This window comes from Trachurus japonicus, chromosome 1 (assembly GCF_045865225.1).
Source record: "Trachurus japonicus isolate A0001 chromosome 1, Traja_1.0".
Lineage (NCBI taxonomy): Eukaryota > Metazoa > Chordata > Actinopteri > Carangiformes > Carangidae > Trachurus > Trachurus japonicus.
Window position 1 is genome coordinate 38123915 of NC_140907.1, and position 17726 is coordinate 38141640.

A 17726-nucleotide genomic window follows, 5' to 3' on the forward strand; every position below is an offset into this window, starting at 1 on the left:
CGTGTCCAGGAGCAGTTTGCAATTTTCCTTCAATGCAAGGCTAGCCTCGCATCACCAGGCTCTTCAGACAAGCGAAGAGCCTGGTGTCTGTTTACTCTGAATTTGGTCTGCATTCTGGTTCCCGTCTGTAGCGGATACCGAAATCACCAAATTCACCAAAATAAAAGTGTTCACCAACATAAAACTTATAAAATAAACATTAACTTGCAATACAATAAAAGCAAAATGTTAACTTAATGCATCAGGGACTTTCTTGTAAATTATATTCCTTAAATTAAAGAGTTTCACCGCATTTTATTAGCTCGGTGCTTTTATTTTGATGGAAAGGCCTGTTTCTCTGGCCCTGGATCCGTTTCCTACCAAAACAGCTTGTCAACGGCCCCAGACTAATGCAAGGTGAAGCGCATCCCGCCTCCTTCCCTCCCACCGGCGCAAGTGGCATAGAGGGCGGGGAGAAGGTGTGGAGTGGGTTTAACACAGCCGAGTCAGATCTTCACCAATCAAATGAGCTCCTCTCCTTTAAATCCGCCGCGCGTGAGGCGCAAGTTTGATTTCACCGTGGAAGAGGGAGGCAGCAGTGAGACGGGAGGAAACTGATGTTCTGGTCCGGTCCAAGCTCGCAGCAGTGTCCCAATATATGGTCGCGCGAACAGACCTCACGGGCTGATGATGCAAAAGTAGTCTGGGAGGAGGTTATGATGTTATCCAGGTTTGCTCTGACATATTGAGAGCTGTTGCCCAGTAAAAAAAAAAACACACACACACACATCCCTCTTCCATTAATAAAGACACTCATATTTATGGCGCATTTCCACTAGCACGGCTCGGCTCGATACGGCTCGGCTTGGCTCGGTTTGGTTGTGTTTCCATTACAACTGAGTATCACTAGTAGACCTACCTTCTCGACGTGGGCGGGGTCGTCATAACACGGCTGCGCGAAACCGCCGTGACGTCATTTACACGGCGCCGAGCAACGCTCTAAACTCTTTAAATATATAACTTTAGCAACATTTGAAACATTTTCAGGCGAGAAAGTAGTCGTTTAGATCCCCAACGTGCCATCCCCAAAATACCAGCTGTTTACAATTTTGTTCCGACGAAGTCGGCGTTACTAAAGCTAGCCGTAGTGAGCAACGCGCTTCCGGTTATTTTCACAAAATAAAATACCCGTTGCCTTTTATCATAAGGAAAGCCATTACGATAGAATTGGTGCTTTTACTTTGTAAACAGGAAGTGAACCTACCCTCGCTGTAGCTAGCTTTAAACCGCCGTTTTGACTGCTCTCGTCCCGTTAACGGCATTTAACCGTTCAATATGCCTTACCGGAGAGTCTTGCCAGCTCTGAGATCGGCCTGGTTCATTGTAAAACATTTATTTATTGATGTAAATGTGGTGTTTTCTGTGCGTACAGACCCCAAGGCAGTGCTGCTCTTCTTTCTAACCACAAACAAACTGCTGCTACAGCCACAATTGTTAGATTTCATCAATGAGACCAACATTTAAGAGTTTAACCAGCCGGTGGTAAACCTCTAAAAGCCACCGGGGAAGTTAATTAGCGGTCTGTTCTCCTCGGGGTGATGGTGGTAGGCTGGCCGGCGGAGCACGTCAGGAGCCGGGGCTGCTGCCTCTGTGATGTCGCGGTCGCTGCTCGGACCTGGAGCTTCACACTCGAAAAACATCGGGGCAAACTTCTAAACAGCCGTCGTTTGGATAAACTAACCGCACATGGGGATCTAAACAGTTACTTTCTCGCATGAAAAAATATTAAAACCAAATCCGCTGCGCACGTTGTTGCACTGGAGGAAAATACCACTGCGCCAGGGTTCGCCTCGCTGCGTCCCCCTCAGTACGTTTACATGCAGAGCTTAATTGAGCTATGCTCAAAACTCGATTTTGGCGTAAAGTCGGACTTCTGTCCTTGTCTCAGTTTACATGCAACTGAGAAAATGTAATAATTGACGGGGTCCATCGCCCCCTCATGCGGCGTCACCCGTTGCTTCAGCGGGTTAATACGCCGCCTGTCCTGTTGACTTTTCTGTCACCTCGTAAAAACTGAATATAAACAATTTATAAGCTTATTGATAAATTCTCAACTGCAGTTCCCGACCAGACGCACCAGTCTGGGCCGGATGCGCGCTGAGAATAGGATACGGGCTCTCTCTCTCTCTCTCTCTCTCTCTCTCTCTTTTAAAAAAAAAAATAAAACACTGGTTGCGCTGTGTGAAATGCATTGAATCGGCGCTAACGTTGGGTTTTTTTCTTTACTTTGCTGGGTTCGGGCGGCTTCTCTGCTCCACTTGGTGCCGTCTCTACTGTTGTGGAGCATGAACACATGCATTGTCCAGTTCTACTCCGACTAAGTGTATACATGACGGAGAAAATCAAATTCCAATCACATTATCTGGGTGTTTTAATCGGAGATCTCGGAGACACAGAGAGAATAGAGGAGACAACAGGAGCTGATGAGCTGAATAATACACATGAAAACTGGCCAGGTGGAGTTTATTTTACTGTTTATTTGTTACATGGATCCCCATTAGCTGATGTTGAGACAAAGCAATTTCTCGGGTCCATAATAAGTATTATGGTCCATAATAGGCTACAGTATAATCTGTGTGTGTGTGTTATCTCACAGTCTGTGTTACTGGTTTCCCTCTCAGACTGCGTCGAGTCAAGAAGAAGAGCCGCCACAGTGCAGACAACACGTCCATCGATGACCGACCATCCTTCTGATGTTGATCCTCAGAGTCACAGTAAGAGACCAGCTACCAACCTGTGAACCTCCAAACTGTCTCTGTAGCAGAGTTTAGTTTAGTGTTGAGCTGCTGCAGTCGACGTCTCAGGAACAGGAAACAACCAGGGCCCGACTGATATGGAGTTTTTTTTGGGTCCGATGTCGATGTTAGGGGATATATCGGCCAATTAAATTTTCACATTTAAAAGAAAAAAATATAACATAGCTTTTTTTGATCCTATAAATATAGTTCAAACACTTGTTAGAATGATATAAATTTTTTACTATTTTCAAATATTTCTATTGTCAAAAATTGTTGTGTTGGCCGAGCAGCACATGAACAAGTCATTGTAGCGATACTGGTGGAATAACTGTTTTTTTCCACCGATACAGATAACATTGTTAATGGTTTATATTCACGCCTGAGGTTAAGAAAGGCTAAGATGTAGTGAGTAATGATGAATTTGCCTCTGACATCACTACTGTTGCAATCACAACAAAATCAAGATCAGTTATGACTGTTCAAAAATCAACATTTATTATTGTTTCAAATCAACTCAGGGGGCAAATGGACTGAAGATGAGCAAAATCAAGGCAATGTTGGCTGATTATAATTGGCTCTCTGATGTCCTGTTAACAATATGAGTGGCAAAGCCATGTTAAATAAGTCACGCAGTGACATGACGCGAGGTGTGCCTGCGAGACTAGGATGTTGTTGTGAGCATGCGCAATAAACGGTCAGTGAGTTCTTCCGACCAAACAAAGACATGGCTGTCTGTCCTTTTCTCCCGTGAATAATAACCACTTTGGTGTCTGTGTTACGATAGACTGCTGCAGAGATGTCCAGCGCTACAGTTTAAATCTAAGAAATGATGTAGAAATATTATGCTGCAGGTGAACGGACTCTTGAATTATTTTGAAATTCACTAAATTCCAACATTCATGATATTAAATGTTTTATTTTACCTGTTGTGAGTTGTTGACCAGTGAATGAAATTAAATGGTTTTAAACTGAGACTTTGCCTCTAGTTTTACTTTTTTCTTGATTAAATCAAATGTCATTTTTCAATATATATATTTTTTCCTGATACATTTTATCAAAACAGTCGCCTAACAAAATACATGTGAATTTAATTTGTGCTTCCTTTGTGATTTGAAATCTGTAATGAGTTTGTCCTGTTAGTCTGTGTGTTTTCACTATTTTAATTAGACAGTGTCGCTATAGAAAACAAAACCTGCTGCTTGCGTCATTATAAATAAAAACCTGAACTTACAAACCGTTTCCTTGCTGTTTTGTATATGGTGCGTTCAAGTTCCCATCCTGACGTGAAATGATGAAAGACGAGAGAGAAGAATGAACAAACAAACCTCACAGCTCCACATTTGTTTCACTTGATAATTCTTCATATTAAAACTGTTTTTATTAATTTATTCTCTATTAAAATAAAATCAGGAGAGAATCAGAACACAGCAGAAGAAGCCAAAATAAACAATAGATTATGGAATGTACTTCAGTAAAGAAAATAAAAGCTCCAGCTGGTCCAACATGGGGGCTTTATTTCAACCACAGTCAAATAAAGCACCGCTTTTTATATATTCATATATATATAAAGATATTTATATATATATTTATATAGTTTTCATATACACCTTCAGGCAATGACTAGAGAGGATTCTTTACAGAATCAAGTTTCTTGTGGTTCTTAATTTACAGGTAAACTTCGTTTCTGGATAATTAAACCACAGAAAAGTCAAAGGCAACTTTCTCTTTGCCTCGTTCATAAAGTACAAAACTGGCACAGAGGACGACCATTTTCATACACAGTAAAAATGCAATAAAATTAAATTACATAAGAGGAGACAAAAGTCGTGTAAACCTTTCCCCGTTACAGCAAAAAACCTCAAATAAAATCACTTCCAGAACAAAAAGTCAAATCAGTATAAAACACACACACGCACACAGGAAAACGACAAAACAAAAAAACAAAACAAAAAACTCTTTTTGCCCTTTGAAAAAATGTGCTATAGCTTGTACGACTTTTTCTGTGTTTTCTTCTTTATGTGTCAAACAGGAAGGGGGGAGGAAAGGGAGGAGAGGGGAGGGAGGGGGGAGGAGGGAGGAGGAGTCAGTTTAATAGAGCGAGACGACGACACGGCGAGCGCCACTGAGGCCGGAGCCGAACATCAGCAGAAGGCAACGAACAGCAGCACGAACAGCAGAAGAAGAAGAAGAAGAAACTGAAACAGGAAACTGTTTTTTTTTTTGTTTTTTTCCTCTGAGCAGAAAAATAATAAAGTTTAAAAAAAACAAAAAAAAAAAAACACAAAATAAAATAAAGAAGAAAAGAAAAAAAAAGTTTTTCTTTTTCTTTAAGATCTCATGGCGGCGGCGGCGGCGGCTCTGAGTTGATGATGTCATGACGAGGGCGGGCCTTTAGCGGACAGTTTGGTAACTATGGCGATGGTGGCCTCCACCGTCCTGTACAGCGTGTCCAGCATGTCGGGGGCGGAGCCAGAGCTCGGGAGCGCCTGATTGGAGGAGGAGGAGGGGGGGGCGTGGCCTCCTACGCAGCCGTCCGGCCCCTCCCCCCCCCCCCCACCACCACCAGACCGTCCTCTGAGAGGGGCGGGGCCTCCTTCTCCTCCTCCTCCTTCGCCTCCTCCTCCTCCTCGCCGCCGCCTCTCCTCCTCCTCCTCTCCTCCTGCTCCTCCTCCTCCTCTTCCTCACCCATGTGTTGTCGCGGTTGCTGTTGCTGCGGTTGCGGCGGCTCAGGCTCCTCCCCCGCTTCCTGCAGCAGCGAGGAGGAGGAGGAGAAGGAGGAGGAGGAGGAGGAGGAGGACGAAGACGCCTCCATCTTCTCCTCCTTCGGGGAGGCGGAGGAGGAGGCGTTGTTGGCGTTGTTAGGGGCGACGGCGGCGTCGGGCGAGGGCGAGGGCGGGTCCTGCTCCGTGCCCGGGTCGATCAGCGAGGACGAGTCCCGCGTCTCCGTGTCCGACGTGCTGGTCGGCGTCAGCGCCTCCTGCTGGTCGGGCTTCATGGGGGCGTCGACGCCGCCGCCGCTGCTGCTGCTGCACGGGGGGAGGAGCAGGGAGGAGGAGGAGGAGGAGGCGGCGGCGGCGGCTGTGGCTGTGGCGGCGGCCGTGGTGGAGGAAGAGGAGGAAGAGGAGGAGGAGGAAGAAGAGGAGGAGGAGGTGGAGGCCACGCAGAGCGGAGCCGCTGAGTCGGCGTCGTCGCTGCTGACACGGCGCCGCTTCACCGGGGTCGCTCCCTCGTCCTCCACTGAGACAAACACACACAACAATAATCGATTGTTAAAGCAGAACTATGCAGGATTTGGGCTGTGATTATTGTGGCTCAGAGACACTGATGGTTGAGTGACCTGTTATGAAGTGAATGGGGTCTAGGCCAATGCACGAAATGTTTGTAGCCTACTGATGAAGTTCGGCTTGTGGCTAACACGGAGCTAATGCTAACACGGACACACACACACACCATGGATCTTTTACAAGATAATGTAATACATCATGACACACACACACTCACGCCTTTACGTTTTGGAACCTTTATTCCTGTGTGTGTATGTCTGTGTCTTTGTGTCTGTGTGTGGCCGTGTTAGCGTTAGCTCCGTGTTAGCGTTAGCATTAGCGCCGTGTTAGCATTAGCTCCGTTTTAGCGTTAGCTCCGTGTTAGCATTAGCACCGTGTTAGCGTTAGCTCCGTGTTAGCATAGCTCCGTGTTAGCGTTAGCTCCGTGTTAGCATTAGCTCTGTGTTAGCATTAGCTCGGTGTTAGCAGGGCTTAGCAAACACCGCTCTCTACCTTCAGCAGTAAACACAAGCAGTGCCATGTGCCTCCCAGAACTGTGGGGGGAGCTCCGGAGAGGGAAAAAAAAGAGAAACCAACGAAGGAGCGAGCTATTTCCGGCCGACTTGCATAGTTCTGCTTTAAATTAATCCTCAACTATTTTGATAATCTAATAATCAGTTTTAGTCCAGATTCTCTGATTCCAGCTTCTTCAATGTGAATATTTCTGGTTTCTTTGTTCCTTTATGACGATAAACTGAGTCTCTCTTTGGTTTGTGGACAAAACAAGACATTTGAGGACGATGTCTGGTGGTTTGAGAAACACTGATTGATTGACTGACAACTAATCAATGAATCGTTTAAATAATCAACAGATTAATAAAAACATATAATTTTTAAAGGAATATTGTGTAGGAATTCCTCCCATCTAACGACAAAAGTCGTATTTTTCATGCTGCATTCACCTGAAATTGGGCAGACGGCAGACGGACGACAGCCGCTGCACGTAACGGCTTAAACAAGCCTCTATGTAAACAAGTGGTCCGTCCGTCGTTTTACCGGCTTTCTCTGGACTTCTGTGACTAAAATGACATCTGGTTTGTTAGCGACGGCCGTCTGCCCGACTGCAGGTGAATGCAGCATCAGTGTAACGCTCCATTCCTCCTCACTAACTTTTTTTCTAGAATTTTTAAAAACATTTTTTCTAGAAAATGTTCAGACTTTTTTAAACCACTTTTTCTAGATTTTTTTAGAAACTTTTTTTCCTAAAATTTTTTTGGCCATTTTTTCTAGAATTTTTACCACTTTTTTCTAGAATTTTTTTTCAAACAGTTTTTTCTACAAAATTTTCAGACTTTTTACAACTTTCTTTTTCTAGAATTTTTTTTCGTCAAAATTTTCACTTTTTTTTTTTTCTTTTTTACTTTTTTGGGAGAAGTTGTACCACTTTTCCCCAGAATTTTCTCTATAATCTTTCCAAAAATTCACGCCACTGGCCCTAATTTGAACGTTCACTGACTAAAAAGTAACGTTCTTCAGTCTCAGAACAAATATTTGTGTATTTCTGGTGTTCTGGTCTTCAAAATTTTGTCCAATGGGGGGTCCACGGTCTAATATGTGTCAATTTAGGGGTCTGTGAGAATGGGTTATACTTAGGCTGGATTATGAATTTAAATATGAAATGATGAAGAGGAAGAGTGTGTGTGTGAGTGTGTTACCTTTGGCCTTGTGCTCCTTGGCCTCCTGCTCCAGAGCGCTGCGCTGCTGAACACACACGCGACAACGACTCAGCAGCTCCTGAAGGGCGGGGCCAAGGGCGGGGTCGACGACCTGAGGCGGCTGGACGGACAGGAGCAAGACCAGAGCCCGGAGGTCCTGATGGAGGGGGGGGTGAGAGAGTTAGAGAGAGGAGAGGGGGATGAGAGGAGGAGAGTGTGTGTGTGTGTGTGTTTGTGTGTGTGTCAGGGATGCAAATGGGTCAGGACCAAAAAAGAGAGGAATTGTCTGGTGGGTAATAAGTACATTACAATATCACGGAAAAGTCCATTTCCAGTAGTTCAACCCCAACCAAGTATTGAGTGCATATAGATGGACATAGTTTTCAGAAGGCCAACATTTCTATATTAAAAATGCTTTAAAAAAAAAAAATCCTTTGCAATATTTCAGTTTTGGAGATACTGAATTTTAGGTCTTCACTGAATGTTAGTCATATAATTATTACTATTAAAATAAACTGAATAATGGACATATGTTAGTTTCACTTTTTGAATTGAACACATTCTACATCGCGGAGGCTTCCTTCACCTCTGAAACGGGGCAGAGATACGTGGGAAACACCTGCAACGTACGTAGGGAACTGTGCATGTCATGCACCGGGGGGAAAAAACGGCGTCGGCGTCGCACTGAATGCACGCGGCTATGCACCGCTTTCGGTAACGAGCGTCTATATTGGAGATCGGCTGTTATCAGCATAATCAGAGGCAACCATGAATGAGTTCGTCTCAGTTTCACGTGATTGTCACTGTCAGCCTGTTAGAAAAACATTTTACTGACCCCAGCTGAGACGCTGAGACCCCCCCTCCCCTCAAAAACAAAAACTCTTCGGATCTGAACGATTCACACAAGTCACCTAATTGGTCATGAAAAAAGCGAGTTGCGCTTTTCGGCGCGCTGTTTGCATCCCTGGTGTGTGTTAATACGTACAGCGTTGAGCAGGCCGCTGGTCTTGCTGAGCTCCAGACGATGAGCAGCCAGTTCAGGCTGAAGGCTGCTCTGTTCACTCAGGAGGTTCGTCACCAACACACTGATCAGGTTGGAACAGCTGGGACCAGACAACACCTGGACCTACACACACACACACACACACACACACACACACACACACAAAGGTAGATGTTTGTATTAAAGCTCCATACAGTATAAAGGTAGATGTTTGTGTTAAAGCTCCATACAGTATAAAGGTAGATGTTTGTATTAAAGCTCCATACAGTATAAAGGTAGATGTTTAAAGCTCCATACAGTATAAAGGTAGATGTTTGTATTAAAGCTCCATACAGTATAAAGGTAGATGTTTGTGTTAAAGCTCCATGCAGTATAAAGGTAGATGTTTGTGTTAAAGCTCCATACAGTATAAAGGTAGATGTTTGTGTTAAAGCTCCATACAGTATAAAGGTAGATGTTTGTGTTAAAGCTCCATATGGTATAAAGGTAGATGTTTGTATTAAAGCTCCATACAGTATAAAGGTAGATGTTTGTGTTAAAGCTCCATACAGTATAAAGGTAGATGTTTGTGTTAAAGCTCCATACAGTATAAAGGTAGATGTTTGTGTTAAAGCTCCATACAGTATAAAGGTAGATGTTTGTATTAAAGCTCCATACAGTATAAAGGTAGATGTTTGTGTTAAAGCTCCATACAGTATAAAGGTAGATGTTTGTGTTAAAGCTCCATATGGTATAAAGGTAGATGTTTGTATTAAAGCTCCATATGGTATAAAGGTAGATGTTTGTATTAAAGCTCCATACAGTATAAAGGTAGATGTTTGTGTTAAAGCTCCATACAGTATAAAGGTAGATGTTTGTGTTAAAGCTCCATACAGTATAAAGGTAGATGTTTGTGTTAAAGCTCCATACAGTATAAAGGTAGATGTTTGTGTTAAAGCTCCATACAGTATAAAGGTAGATGTTTGTGTTAAAGCTCCATACAGTATAAAGGTAGATGTCCATGTGTAGTGTGATTATAAAGCAGCTCTAGGTTCTATATTAATACTGTGAAAGTATCAAAGCCTCAGTCCACAGAGAAATGCACACAGCCTGTATTCAGAAACTGAGCCTTAAAACCAGCCGTCAGGACTTCCTGTCACTTTGTGATGTCACAACTAAGCCCCGCCCCCTCACCACCACCTGGACCCACCATCCATCCAACAACTTGCAGGATTTGGTTTCTCTGAGTGTTTTATTCTGAAATCTGCTCTATTTTTAATTGGATCACTTTAGAAAATAGTCAGCCAATCAGAAGAGAGGCTCAGAGTCTCCTCCTCTCTTCTGATTGGCTGACACCGACCTGTTGCTACTAGAGCTCCAGAGAGAAGCTGAGAGAGAGAGGAGATGGAAAACTACACTGAGATGGGTGTTTTTTAGATCTTCTCATGAGTCAACCCTTCAAAATAAAAGCACAGAAGCTTTAAGAGGCTACACTAACTTTATATTCTCGCTTTATTTTGAAAACGACACTTTTATTGTGTTAACTCTGGGAGGACGCACCTTGTGCAGGAAGCAGGTGAGGAAGGAGTAGGCCACGTTGTTGTTGAGGAACATCCTCTCGTCCATCAGGATGCACTTGATGTACTCGCTGAAGGCCGGATCCTCACACAGCAGCTTCACACACGTCTTCGCCAGGACAGACTGACACACACAAACACACAAACCCACACACCAGTCACTTTACTGGGACCTTTAAAGGGATAGTATCATTTTTTTAAAGTGGGGTTGTATGATCTACAAATAGCCCCTAAGTACTTTAATTGCAGTAGAAGACTCTCTGCACTCCTCCCGTTAGCAACGCCAGCCCATAATAGCCCTGCCCAGAGATTTACAACATACAGTGTTGTGAACAGACCCAAAGAAACGGCCTATTTTCACGGCCTAAAAGAGATTTTACCTGAAAAAAAATACACTGTTCCATTGTTCACTATAATATAATTTTTTCCAGCCCTTCAAAGTGCAGGAAAAACACAGTTTTTATTTGGACCTAACCAACTGCTGATCGGTGGGCGCTAACCCTGGGCGGAGGGATACGTGAGTTGGTTGGGTCCGAATAAAAACTGTGTTTTTCCTGCACTTTGAAGGGCTGGAAAAAATTATATTATAGCGAACAATGGAACTGTGTATTTTTTTTCAGGTAAAACCTCTTTTAGGCCACGAAAATAGGCCGTTTCTTTGGGTCCATTCACAACAATGTATGGTGTAAATCTCTGGGCAGGGCTATTATGGGCTGGCGTTGCTAACGGGAGGAGTGCAGAGAGTCTTCTACTGCAATTAAAGTACTTAGGGGCTATTTGTAGATCATACAACCCCACTTTAAAAAAATGATACTATCCCTTTAAAGTACTTGGGGGCTATTTGTAGATCATACAACCCCACTTTAAAATAAATGCTACTATCCCTTTAAACCGGGAACGACCGGTGAAACCAGAGAAACCAGAGCAGAGCGTTTACCTGAGACTGGCAGAGCTCCGTCCACAGTTTGGGGAAGAGGGCGAGGTGCAGAGGAAGTCCCTCGTAGGCGATCAACACACCTGAGGAGCAGTTTAACACTCGTCATCTCATCACAACCACAACCAATCTGCAACAATATATTCATTTATTTATATCTTCATCAACCATCTCGACCTCGTCTCCTCCTGAGGGTCAATAATAAAGTTTCTGATTCAATTTAAAATTCAAACTAAAAATGACCAAGATGTTCAATTCAGACGTTTTAGTGAATGAAAGAAAAGGGATGTTGATGTTGCCTATAACGACAACAAACTGACATAATCACGTCACGTTCACATTCCGCTCCTAGAGCATCCTGGGTAGTGAAGTCCATTTTTAGTTTTTAATATTCAATATTCAATATTAATGTTAATAAATAAGTTGATATACGTAAGCTAAAATATAAGTTTTTTCAAATACTATCTTCCTTTAAATGATAATTACCATTTTTTACGATCTGGACCTTATTTCTAGCATAAAATAAGCCCTAACCCTTACAAGTCGTTCTGATGAAATTAGCTCCAGCTGAGAGCCGTGTATATCTATATATAGAATGAATGATGCTAGAAATAAGGTCCAGATTATCCTTTAAAATAAATTCTCAACATAGATAAATATAAACAACAATGTCCTGTAAAATATTTATGGAAAAATAAAATATGTGAAATAAAATGTGATGTGAGTTTTAAAGTGATGACTGCTAATGCTAACCTATCACACACACACACACACACACACAGAGAAACAGTTCTTACTCAGTTTGACGAGCGTGTCCGTGAACTTTTCACAGTTGATGGCGACGCGACACAGCAGGTGGATGAACTGGTGATAGGACAGGAAGTAGTCGAGCAACATCCGGTCGTACACCTCGTCTTTACCCTGCAGGAGGAACATTCATTTCTATTAGTATATGTGTGTCTGTTTCCTCAGGTTTAGAGGTGAGACAGACAGATTGGTGTGTGTGTGTGTGTGTGTGTGTGTGTGTGTGTGTGTGTGTGTGTGTGTGTGTGACCTTGCTGCTCTCCACCATCGACGGCAGCAGACACATGTTGAGTTCTGGTCTGGGAGGTCGGATGTTGTTCTTGGCTCCCATCAGCTTGATGTTCTCTCTGCAGGGCAGGTACGGCCCGAACGACACTACAGAGACAGTAGAGAGGGTTGTTTATGTTCTGATAGATGATGAAGATGAAGATGAAGATGATGAAGAAAATGATGAAGATGATGAAGAGGAGGAAGAGGAGGAGGAGGAGGAGACTCACTGGGGATGTTGCTATGGTGATAGGTGCAGTGGTTGTGCTGCAGGAAGGGGACCAGTGTGTGGAGGAAGTCGTGTGGACTCAGCAGAACCAGCTCCTTCAGGACGTCTGCAGGAAACAACACAACACATCAGACCGGATCAGACCGGATCAGACCGGGTTAGACCAGACCGGACTGGACCGGAATAGACTGGACTAGACCAGACTTGACAAAACCGGACTAGACCAGACTAGACAAAACTGGACTAGACCAGACTAGACCGGACCAGACTGAACTGGACCAGACCGGCCCAGAACAGACCGGACCGGATCAGACTGGACTAGACCAGACCAGATGTGGCTGACATGGACTTTCAAAGTAAAAGCCCTCAGATAGGTTGTTAATCTGATGGTCTGGATCACATGAACTCCAGTAACTACAGTGTCATTATCATTATCATCATCATTGTGTGTTTCTATTCTCCAGCTGCCTCTGACATCACAGTGACATCACAGTGACATCACAGTGACATCACAGTGACATCACAGTGACGGGTGCCGTGGTTACCGAGGCAGGCGCTGCGGAGCTCGGGGGGGCTGTAGGAGTTGAGCAGGGTGAGCAGCTTGTGGGCGAAGTCGATCCTCTCCTGCCACTGGATCAGAGCCTGCTTCACATCTGGAGGAGAGAGAGAGAGAGAAACATCTGGTCAGGACGGAGCGGGAAACAGATAAGACTGGATTTTGTTTTTTTTGTAGTGTTTATTTCACACCAGACCACAGACAAACAAACAACCAAAAAACATTGTGAACTCCCTCAACAATCCTACATTTGTCCTATATTATTTATGTATTTATTTAATCCATTTCATTTCATTTCATTTCATTTAACCACCCCCATCTTCCCTACTGTACGCATCAAACGTCTGTTGTTTAAACTTTCTTTTAAACTCACTTAGTCTTTTACTATTTCTAATGTTTTCGGCCAAACTATTCCACATAATTACTCCACAAACTGAGACACACATAGATTTAAAGCCCCCCTCCCGCGACCCTTTTTGGTCATTTTAAAACCAGATCATTACCTCACCTCTGGAGGGTGGGCGGAGACTGTGCTGCTCTGCTCCCGCCCAGCCACCTCCTCTCACCCCACCCCCCACTCGCTGACAGCTGGACATTGTACAATTACCGATTCAGCGCGTTTAGCGTAAAACTCCACACTGGGATTTGATCCCAGACTGGAACATAGTCCTTGCTCATGGTGCAAGCTGCTCTACCAGGTGAGCTATACCTGTTATACCTTGACAGCTGCACCGAGCTGCCAAGCCTTTCACCTCTGAGCCAGATGCAGAGCGGGGTGGGAGCTTGTAGCACTAGTGCCCTCCCCTGGAGCTGTGACACGTCAGCTCCAGTCTCCCTGAAACTGCCAGTTTGCGTCTGCCATTGGTTCACAGCAGTTTGAAGGCAGAAAAACTCAGAAAAGCAATTTTGCACTTCCTTTTCTGCTGATATGTGCTCTAACACAAGAAAAATGCCACAGGAACATGTGAAAAGCACGAACAACACGATTTTCATGGGAGGGGGTCTTTAAGGGTTGTTCTTGTGAGCTGCTGTGCCAGTTTATGTTTACCCCGAAGGTCATATCTCTTGGTACTTTCCCATTCACAGAAAATTCCTTGTATAATAACATCGGATCAGATTGGACCGGATCAGACCGGATCGGACCGGACAGGACCAGGAGTTCTGACCTTTCCGCTGCAGGTAGGGCCGCGTGGCTTTGAGCACCGACAGGAAGATGGAGAGCAGCTCCACCAGGTCTCCAGTGACGTGACAGGCCGTGGCCTCGTGGTACATCATGTGCAGCGTGTTGAAGGACTGAGGAGAGAACGCAGACGGAGGACGTCAACATCCCAGACACAGAGAGAACATCAGACAGACACAGAGAGAACGTCAGACAGAGAGAGAGAGAGAAGGTCAGATCGTGGTCCTACCTCGGTCATGAGGATGAGTCCTCTGTTGAAGACCACCAGCAGCCGGTCCTCGTCGTTCTCCAGCAGAACCCTGAAGGCACTGACACGACAAGAGGAACAGGTGTTACAACAACACAACACGGCTCTACGCTAACATCTGTTAATTACCTTAAAGGGATAGTTCACTCAAAATTCAAATTTCACTCATTATCTCCTCCCCCTCATGTGGACTAAGGGCTGTGAGAAGTTTCAGAGTCCTCCGTGGCTTCTCTGAGTTACAGGGGGTCTCAGCGTAGCAGTGCATGTCCATATAACGGTTGCAAATGGATACCAACTGTCTGCGTAACAAAAAGACACACCAAAAAACATCCAAATACCTCCATGCTGCTCGTCTGTAATGTCCCTCTTGTATTGAAGCCCCGACATGAGAAATTGTTCCGAAAAAAATTAAATAAGTCTATGTTTTAAGCTTGTTTGTAGCGGAAGCTCCTCTTCCCGGTTCGTCCAAATCTCGCGCGATTTGTGCCGGCGTCAGTAATCGCACTTACGCCGGCGCCAGCTTCCGCTACAAACAAGCTTGAAATATAGACTTATTTAATTTTTTTCGGAACAATTTCGCATTTCGGGGCTTCGATACAAGACAGACATTACATACGAGCAGCATGGAGGTATTTGGATGTTTTTTGGTGTCTTTTTGTTACGTAGACAGTTGGTATCCATTTGCAACCGTTATATGGACATGCACTGCTACGCCGAGACCCCCTGTAACTCAGAGAAGCCACGGAGGACTCTGAAACTTCTCCCAGCCCTTAGTCCACATGAGGGGGAGGAGATAATGAGTGAAATTTTAATTTTGAGTGAACTATCCCTTTAAGAAACACATTATTTATTAATCTGGTTCATACATATATATATATTTTTAGGGGCAAATGTGAGTGAAAAGCTCGCCATGTAGAGCCGCTCACAAGGCGTCTGTGTGTGTTCACCTGATGAGTGTGGTCCAGCAGGAGCGTCCGTCCAGGCAGCGCAGGTAGCAGCTGATGGTGGTTTTCTTGAACTGCTTCACGTCCTCCACTTCCTCTTCTCTCATGTCGGCTCTTTGAGCCACGAACAGCTGCATCAGGTTGAAGAGCTCCTCCACGGCCTGAAGGGGGCGACACACACCAACACACACAACCAGTTAAAACACAGAGAGTGATGCAGGAAGTAAAGAAAACATCAAATGACATCATCATCATGTGTTTGATAACGTTAACATGAGAGAGAGAGAATAACTGGGTTTCCATCCAAATGTATCGAATCCAGGTGTGTCTGACCTCACAACAATGGTCAGGCACACCTGGATTAATCAGTTGGTCCAATAATGTAAGACAGGAAATAAAGGAGCTGGCTAAAGTTGAGGAAGTAGTGGAGCTGTAAATAAAGCCTATTCAAATTTGCTTTATTGGCATGAATGTTACGAGAACTATGTTGCCAAAGCATCAAAAGAGAATGTCAAAAAAGAAAGAAAAGATGCATACAACTCTGGGAATATTAAAGGACTTATAAGCAAGTTATACTACAACATCACCTCTTTGAGGAAGGATTCAACAGACTACATAAAACAACGATGGGAAAAAGAGTTAAACATTGTAATATCAGAGGACATGTGGTTAAACGCTTGGAAAACACAGTCATCCTCTACCAACTCCTGGACTTGGAGAGACTTCTGTTGGAAAAGTTTAATTTGTTTCTTTATAACTCCCTGGTACACAACTGGCCTGCTGGAGAGAATGTGGAGAGGTCCTTGCTGATCATGCCCATATTTTTTGGTCTTGCCCCTCCATTCAGTTTTTTTTTGGAGAGAAGTGACAAAAATCATCAAGGTTTTATGTTTTAATATCAATATATTATTCACAACTCTCTATCTTGGGAATATGCCAGATGGGTTGAGTAAAGCTGATCGGTACCTACTTAGGGTCTTGCTGGCTGCAAGTAAAAAGGCCATCACAAAATGTTGGCTCCAGAAAAATGCCCCCACTACTACAGATTCTTTTGTTAATATTGTAAAACAACTACATGTACTAGAGCAAATGACATACTCAGTCAGACTCCAAAAAGATCCAGGTGAAAAAACGGTGGCAGAAATTGCAAGACTACCTCGCCAATCCCTACGCACGCACTCCTCCCTGAATATGAGCTCCTAAATTCAGGTAGAAGATACCGAGTTCCCCTGTGCAGGCACAATCGCCTCAAAAACTCGCTCATTCATCCCTCTGTCCATTAAATTTATGAATGAGCAGCTTGTGTGATGATATGTATAAACGTTTGCGTGTCCATACATCTGCCACTAGTACTTTCTGAGGCATATTGCACTTTAATGATTTTACTGTATGTTTTTAGTACTTCCATGCTGCTTTTCTCTTGTACTGTTTTTGTCTTTGTTGTGAAGCAGCACTGCTCTCTGTCCGAGAGAAATTTCTCCTACAGGAGACTAATAAATGATTTTGACTTTTGACTTTGACTTTGGAATGAATGAGACTGTGTGCACGTACTGGATATGATACTTTGTCTTTTGGATTTATTGGTCACCCCCGGACCTTGAATATGGGTAATCGTTCAATGTTTTGTATTTGTCTTTTGTTTTGTACTAAAAGATGAAAATGATTTATAAATAAAGAGTTTAAAAAAAGAAAAAAAGGAAGAAAAGAAAAGATAGAGAGATAATGTCAACGTCAGAGAGAGAGAAAGCCACCACCCACCCCGGGGTACTGGCTGGCGTGCGGCGTGAGGTTCTTGAAGGCCCACTGGATGTTCTGGTGCGAGGCCAGCTGGCGGGTGAAGGCGGGCGACTGCTCGCAGCACATGCGCAGGATGCCGTAGTAGGCGGGCAGCATGCCGCGGTTGAACAGCACCACCTCCTGGTCGTCGTGGTCGGCCAGGATGTAGTTGAAGGCGATGTTCTTGGTCACCACCGGGTTCTGCACCACCAGCCGCACGTTCTCCGGACAGTCCACGCACACGTTGTACCAGAACGACAGCAGCGCCTGCTTGTTGTGGTTGGTGGCGATGGCCGGCTCCGACAGCTTGGGCTGAGGAGGGGAGAGGAGGAGGGAGGAGAGAGGAGGAGGGAGGAGAGAGGAGGAGAGAGGAGGAGAGAGGAGGAGGGAGGAGGAGAGAGGAGGAGCACGGTCGTCATGACAACAGTAACATGTTTACTCTAAACAGAGGCTTGAATATTTGATCCGACGTCTG

General features: G+C 44.3%; 1 protein-coding gene across 1 annotated transcript in view; it reads right to left on the reverse strand.

Annotated features, from left to right (window-relative positions):
• Positions 1 to 5103: 5103 nt before the first annotated feature.
• usp34 (ubiquitin specific peptidase 34) overlaps positions 5104 to 17726 on the reverse strand; it is a 91286-nt gene continuing 78663 nt past the window's right edge. The window contains 14 exon segments of the mRNA XM_085787507.1: positions 5104 to 5323; positions 5326 to 6014; positions 7756 to 7912; positions 8741 to 8881; positions 10298 to 10438; positions 11252 to 11331; positions 12046 to 12169; positions 12303 to 12427; positions 12550 to 12654; positions 13094 to 13201; positions 14271 to 14397; positions 14514 to 14592; positions 15479 to 15636; positions 17234 to 17563. Coding sequence (XP_085643633.1) covers positions 5150 to 5323; positions 5326 to 6014; positions 7756 to 7912; positions 8741 to 8881; positions 10298 to 10438; positions 11252 to 11331; positions 12046 to 12169; positions 12303 to 12427; positions 12550 to 12654; positions 13094 to 13201; positions 14271 to 14397; positions 14514 to 14592; positions 15479 to 15636; positions 17234 to 17563 — 2538 coding nt within the window. The 3' untranslated portion in view covers positions 5104 to 5149.